The sequence below is a fragment of the Cannabis sativa genome, chromosome 8, assembly GCF_029168945.1.
Source record: "Cannabis sativa cultivar Pink pepper isolate KNU-18-1 chromosome 8, ASM2916894v1, whole genome shotgun sequence".
Lineage (NCBI taxonomy): Eukaryota > Viridiplantae > Streptophyta > Magnoliopsida > Rosales > Cannabaceae > Cannabis > Cannabis sativa.
This window is the reverse complement of record NC_083608.1, coordinates 15,934,325-15,941,935: the sequence shown is the minus strand read 5'-3', so window position 1 is coordinate 15,941,935 and position 7,611 is coordinate 15,934,325. Positions and strand designations below refer to the sequence as shown.

At 28.4% G+C, this 7,611-nt stretch overlaps 1 protein-coding gene across 1 annotated transcript; it reads left to right on the top strand.

Annotated features, from left to right (window-relative positions):
* Window positions 1-2,247: 2,247 nt before the first annotated feature.
* On the top strand, window positions 2,248-3,915 carry LOC115700851 (uncharacterized). Its single transcript, XM_061102457.1, has one exon. The coding sequence runs from the start codon at window positions 2,723-2,725 to the stop codon at window positions 3,671-3,673; it is 951 nt and encodes a 316-aa protein (XP_060958440.1). The 5' UTR covers window positions 2,248-2,722; the 3' UTR covers window positions 3,674-3,915.
* The last annotated feature ends 3,696 nt before the right edge of the window (window positions 3,916-7,611 follow it).

Below are 7,611 nucleotides of genomic sequence, written 5' to 3'. Positions count from 1 at the left end.
GATTTTGAGGAAAAAGTGGTTGCAATTATGGTGGTAAAGGTGTGATCAGGTGGTGTTAGCTTTTGGTTAAACGACAGAGGCGCTATATAAGAGCGCCGTTAATGGAGATTAGATTTTGATGTAAAGTTATAATATAAAATTATTTTGGTGCCAAAATGTAGTGGTAGTGTTATGTTGTAGTGTAGCCCCTTATCCATTCATTGATCTAATCTATACAACTACTACCCTTGCTACACTTTTACCAAAGGTAAAAACTAAACCTATTGCTAGTGTTGTAATTTCGGGAAAATTATGTGATACACCTCCTAAAATAAAGTTAAATTGGGGATATGTGGTGCACATCTCTTCCCTACCTTTTCGGTAGCTTTGACAATTCTGTAGATCAGCCTTAATTGGATCATTGGTATATACTTTACGAAGGTTCTCATCCTATTAAGAATGACACTGCCACACAACAAGTTAGCCTTCCAAAAAATCAAGTATAATCTCTGATAAGTGAGATTAAACCCTTTCTACATATTTTAGTTTAGAGTATTCCTATTATTAGACACTGTTATAGTGCGAAATTTTTGCCTAAAAACTCGAGATCAGTCTCCTATAAAATTGACACGTAGATCCAATCCTTAAGAGATGGATGAGCTGTTAATTAATGGCTCTCCGAGAGTTGAACTCGCTTGAACCAAACTCGCGAGATAATGCGGCCTTGACAGGATCTAGTCGTATACTATGTCTCACATATAATAAGATAAGCAGGACTAAAAGGAATTTATACAAGTCGCGCATATGTCAAAACATATGCAATGACTAAGTAGCTTTCTCCTACGACTAGGTAAAAATTGCTTCTTTACATAAAAATTAGTCTGAATGACGAAAAGTATTCGATGACTCGATAGGGACTCGCCTGTCCCATGTTGTCGATACATACAATGTCCGTTAAAGCGACTCAAATAGAACGTAGACATTCGAGTAGGCTCATTAGTCCTTTTAAGAATATAGAACGTATTTAAAGCCTGCAAGTTTGTGCGAGAATATAAACATGCAACTCGCACTTTATAAATTGCATAAGTTGTTTACTTATTAGAACATATTAAATTGTCCTTCATTTATTCTTTTACGTTTACTTTATTCTAATTTAATATTGTTATCAATGGTAAAAAATAGTTCTATAATCGGTTAGTTATAAAAGGACACTAACTTTTTATATAAAGGAGTGATTCAAGATGAAAAAACTAAGCAAAAATCATTTGTAACAGTGAACTAAGCAGACCGTAATATGACTAAACCACTATATTCTCTTGTGTTCATTTTATTTTTCTATTTGCTCTATTATCTAGGCAGTGTCCTTTGAATACTCGTTGTTCTAAGTAGAGTATTCGTTGTTGTTTTTTTTTTCATCATTTATTGTTTGCTTACATTTTGATGTTGTCAAAATTCTTCCGACAACAGGTACCTTGTGCTTAGCGCTAGATCAATATCGTACTTTATAATTGATTAATAATTTTGTATATTATTATTATTTATTGAAGCAAAATGTGCTCAACTCAATATTAAAATGTGCTAATAATGTTATATTACCTTGCTAATTGATGATTTCTATCAAATCATTATGCATAAATGATAATTGAGAGTATTTACTTATTTTTTTTATTTTAAATGTTAGTAACTAAAGAATATTATTTTTCGGTAAAATTACTAACCACTAGCCAAACAGAAAATAAAAATTCATATACAATTAACATCTCACTTCAAATCTACCTTATAATTAAATCAGATCAATGAAATTTTCAAGCAACTAATTAACTTAAGTAATTATTCATATTTTTACTATTTTTTTTTTTTCAAATTTATAACACACAAAAGATAACTAAAAACAAATATTTTCAAACAATATTAATATTCTCTCTAGCATCATAACAAGTAGGTAGCTACAATACATGAAGAATTTTAAAGCTCAAACCAAACTAAAAAAATTATAAAGAGTCTGAATTAATCAAATTACTAACACTAATTTATTTAGTTCTCTCAAATAATTTGTTCGAAATTTATTGGAGTTGGAAACCATTCATAACAAATTGTAGGAGGAGCCACCTCTTGTTGACATTAAGGTGGCTATATAGTAATAAAATCTTAATAATAGTACTCCATTATAGGTCGAACAAGTTTGTAGCAATGAACGGTTAAGATTTAATCATGGTGGTATATATACCAACTAGTTAGGAGTATGAGATTAGCACACCCTTAATTGAAGATGTATTTAAGCGCTTAAAACCTCTATTAGGGTCGTCCTTGGGACTACTACTGTCTGCAACTAACAAAAAAAGCTCTTTCTTTTCTGGGGCTCTCTCTTTTTCTAAAGCTCTCTCCTCAATTCTTACCATTCTTCTGAGTTGTCAGATGAACACCTCTCTCTCTCTCTTTTCAAATTCATCATCACTTTTTTGCTGTCTTTGATTGAAAATCTATGATGGGTTTTCTTCTTTTCTTCTTCTTCTTATAACAGATCCATAGTTTGTTTCAATATCTACCGTTCTCTGTTCTTGATATATGTACATAACAGTGGTTTCATATCTCTGTTCGCTTATGATTTTGTTAATAATTAAGAAAAATCAGCAATTTTTTTCATGCTGATTTAAGATATCTCTCTCTTTTGCATTTTCCTCTGTTTTTTATTTGAGGATCTTCTTCTTCTTCTTCTTTTTTCTTTATCATATATAAAAACGACATGTCGTACAGAGCTTTGCAGAAAACCAGATTTGAAACGACAATCTGGGCAGGAAAGCTTTTACTGCTTTTAGCCGGAATGGTATCGACTCTGACATTGGTAAAGGCGGCAGTGATCCCTTTCGTCGTTGATCTGACTCTCTCGACTGTTCCCCAGATTTGGTTGTCGTTTAAGAGTTGGGTTATGTCTCCACTTTACATCTACATCGTCGTTAATTTCATCATCGTCGCCATTGCTGCCTCATCCACCTATCAACCCAGTAACGACGACAATAACAAAAAGACCACCGACCACTTAATTTTTCATTCCCAATCCCAACAACAAAAATCAACTCAGTCTCCAACCAATACTTTATCTTTAATCGAGGAAGAAAAAACGGTTACTGTTGTACCTACTGAGCTACTATTCCACGGCGACCCATCACCGGAAATAAACTCCGGTGACTATTCCGTTCAAAACCCAACAGTGGATTGTCAAGAAGATGAAGCTGAAGAGAAATCAGTAACGAATTTAATCACTAAAGACAGTTCATTATTGCTCGGCAACCCATCGCCGGAGACAAAATCCGACGACTATCCCGACGAGAATAAGAAGGAAGAGGATAATAGCTCGCTTGAAGAGACATGGAAGGCCATCTCGGCGGGAAGGAAACTGAAGAAGAGTGAGAGTTGGGACGTGGCGCCGCGGCTGGTGAGAGCCGATGGAGATGAAAATGACTATGGTTTGAAGAAGATGAACGGTGAGGATGATCCGGCGGTTTGGGCACGGCGGGAGATGAGAAAGTCGGAGACTTTCAGTGATAGGGTGTCGTTGAGGAGAGAAAAGTCAATGAGTCAAGAGGAATTAAACAAGAGAGCCGAAGCTTTCATTAAAAAAGTCAACAACGATATTCGTCTCCAGAGACTCGAATCTGAACAACGCTTCTTCGACATGGTCAACCGAGGTCTCTAGCTTTATTTTCTTTTTCTTTTTTTTGATTAAATTAAATTAATAATATATTATGTTATTATTATTAGTAAGGTAATGAGTTTGTGAGTTTTTTTTTTAGAAATTTATATATTTTTTTTTTTGAGTTTGTAGTTTTTGTGAGTGGTGGTTACTAATGTTTAAATTTGGTTCTCATTATTCTGTCTATGTGTCAATACTCAATAGTTGGTGGGAAACTACAAAATTAAACTACCAAATTATATATATATATATATATATATATATAAAGGTATTGTTGTTTATAATAGTATTGATATTAGGGAATTTTTCATTAATATACGTCAACTAGAAAATAATCACACAAATCACGATAAACATTTAAATTATACCAATACGTCTACTTGTACCGATATGCGAAAATTAATATATACTTACTCTTCTTGACTTCTCTTTTACTTAGGTATACTTTTTTGTTTCATCTTTCTTTGTTGTCTAGCGGTCAATTGTTTTAGTTTTTTAGTTTTTTTTATTCTTTTATTTTTAATATGCTATTAGGTTTTTCTTTTTTCTTTTTTTGTCAGCCCTTTTGACTTTCTCTAGCTCTTTTTTAGTTTTAATTTTGTCTTTTTTTTCTTTGGTTTGTTTGTGTCAACAACTTCAGTTTTTTTTTTTTTTTAATTTTACCATACTTTTGAAAAAAATTATAATTGCATCATAATTATTTGGAATTAAGAATAGTATCATCATAATTTAATGTAGTTTATTATTTTTAAAGATGATGTGGTCTATTTTAATGTGTAGGAAATAATTTTTAATGATAAGCTATTTGAAATGAAAAGCAACACTGTGGTTTATCTTATATTTTGTTAACCAAATAAATATATTTAAAATTTAGTAAATATTATTAAAAAAAATCACTAAAATACTAGTTAGTTTTGTTTTAATAAGCTTCTTTTTGAGATAATATTATCATATATATACATTATTATTATTATTATTATTTCAGTTAGTTAAATTTCAAGTTTTGAAGCTATAATTTTTTTTTTAATTTATATAATGTTATTGATCAAGATACATTTATGTCACTTTATTTTCTAGTTATATAATATTGTTAATCAAGATACATATATGTAACTTTTTATTTTTTATTTTTATAACAACTTTTATATTACCTTTGAATATACTGAGCTTTAATAATTACAAAAAAATTACCAAATAACTCATTAGCAAAATATGTATAAATTTTTGTAATATGTAAACTTTTTTTCTTATAATATTTAAGATATTATTTGGTTTCTTTATAAATTTATTTAAAAACTTATTGAAATAAATTTATAAAATAACCTTATATAAAATACATACCATATGGTAACTTTTAAATATGAAATAACAAATACTTTTTAGTATCCTATAAAAATAGTTGACGGATTAAATTTTATTAGTTACTTCTTTTTTAATTAATAAAATTTAAAATAGACAATAAAGTTACTTTTGATTCCGGATATTTATTCGGTACGTAATGGTAAAAATATCTCTCCTTCTACAAATCAAAATGATCATCTCGAAAAATAGATCGTATTGATACTACTCTTGAGCTCAAATGACTAGTAGCGTAGTTAAAATCATTTTTTAATTACTTTCTTATAATTTATTTTAAAATACAATTTAGTTACTTTTATTTATTAAATAACAAAATAAATTTTTAGTAATCCATGAAATGTGGTTGGTATATTTAATTTTTTAGTAGAATTTGTTTTTTTTTAGTTACTATAAAATATTTTTTAATAACTTATAAAGTTTTTTTTTTTTGAAAAGCAAACGTATAAAGTTGATTGATTATAGCTAAGTTTTTACTTTTGCTTATAGCTAAAAGTAAAAGATAAGTATAAGGTTTGCCTTTTTTTTACCGTTTGGATAACTATTATATGAAGGTATTGTTTTAATGAAAAGTGTTTTAAAATGTTTGGATATCATTAAAAAAAAATCTTTTGTGAGTAAATTAAGAATTATGTAAATTATTTTAATTTTTAAAATAACTTCTTAAAAGTTCTTTTGGGAGAAGCTACAAATCTTAGCTTCTTCCAAAAGAACTTTGTTTAAGTTAAAAAATGAATTACTTGCTAACTAAATATAAAAGAAACTAAAATGTTATTTTTAGTTTTAGTTATTTTTCAGTGATGGTTGAAAAATATATGCTTACCAATTACCATATATCAAAATGATCACTTTAAAGTATAGATTACAGTTGTATAACTCTTGATACTAAATAATTACCGGTTAATTAAAAATGTTTTTTTTTTTTAAAAAATTAGGATAAAGATAAATATAAATAATTTTTAATATTAAAAATATATTATAGATGTAGAAAAAGAAAAAGATGACATGGAAATAGTGAAAGAGACAAAAAAAAAAAAAAATCAAGAAAAAAGTTTCAACACCTCTTAATTAATAACTACAAAGAAAAAACAAGGACAAAACAAAACTTTCATCCATGTATATAAAAACAAGAGAGAAGGGATTGGTATATACGTCGGCCAAATAAATTCACAAACATTCGCTAATAAAATCATTATTGTTATACTTGTAATAAATTTTAAATCTCCACTCTCTGAAGTAATTTTCTCTTGATATTATGCATGTTTTGTATATTATATAATATATATAATGTGTGTTTAGGCTTAATTTCCAACTTAATTGGCCAAGTGATCGTTATTAAGTAAGTGTACTTGTTTGTTTATTTGCTTAACCATTAGAGAATCATTTTAATATGTGAGGCCAACTAAAAGTGTTCAATTTTGGAATCTTTATATGTTATATATATTTTATCTCCTCAACAAACAATATTGGGCTTTAGAAAATGAGCTATCAACTCTCTTTTACATTGTTTATTTATACACTAAACTTAAATTCATAAATAAAGCATTCGGAAGTGTCTTTTCTTTCCTTTTGTATTCGTTACTTTAAATTTAAATTTTCATTATTGGAATCAAAGGACAGCATTTATTCAAATTCAAATATATGATGGAAGTAGGAACTAGCCCATAACAGAATAATGGGAAATAAAAGTTTGTAGTGTACTTAATTATTGTCTCACAATAGTTAATATAATAGAACAGAATAGTTATAGAGTAGTAAAACATTAGTCTTCATAAGAATAATTGATGAAATAAACTTTTTCTTTCTTCTATGTAATTAATATTTCTGAAAAAAAAATGTTAAAAAGGTATTATTAGTGTTAACCACTCTCTTCGTTGTCATACTGTTATTGATGTAATTAAATAGCTTAATTAGCAACTTTTCTCCTTGAACTTTGACATGTACTAAATTATACCCCCTGAACTTTTAAGATCGTTAAAAATTCTCCCTGAACTATTGAGATTGTTAGATTTAAGGATTTTTGTCTAATTTTAGTAAAAAAATTCTAACATAGATGAAAGTTCAGAGAGCATGATTTAGTACATATTAAAGTTTGAGGAAATAATTTAGTAGATATTAAAATTTGCGGAGCATGATTTAGTACATAAACAATCACTGAAACAGTAAAATTGAATGAAATTAGACAAAAGTCCTTAAATCTAACAATCTCAATAGTTCAGGAGGAATTTTTAACGGCCAAAAAAATTCAGGAAGCATGGTTTGGTACATGTCAAAGTTCGGGAGGAAAACTTAATTAGCCAATTAAATATTAAGTTTTATTTAACTTAAGAAAATCAATTTTAAAAAATATCGCTAATTAATCGTAAAACAATACCTATAAAAAGTGTTTGTCCAATAACAATGCTTTCTAAAATGGTATTCCATTAATGAGAGTTTTTTTAAAAGGTATTGGGAATAGTTTGCAGAGAGGGATACAATGTCTGTAAGCATGGATAGGCCATAATGTGGTGTGTGTCCATATCTGGTGGGTATATACATGACAAACATAATATGGGTCTTAAGTGCAAATTTTTTATTTGCATGTA

Bases quoted from the DNA above. Each gene is read 5' to 3' on its own strand.
- LOC115700851 (XM_061102457.1), top strand. From the start codon at position 2,723: ATGTCGTACAGAGCTTTGCAGAAAACCAGATTTGAAACGACAATCTGG.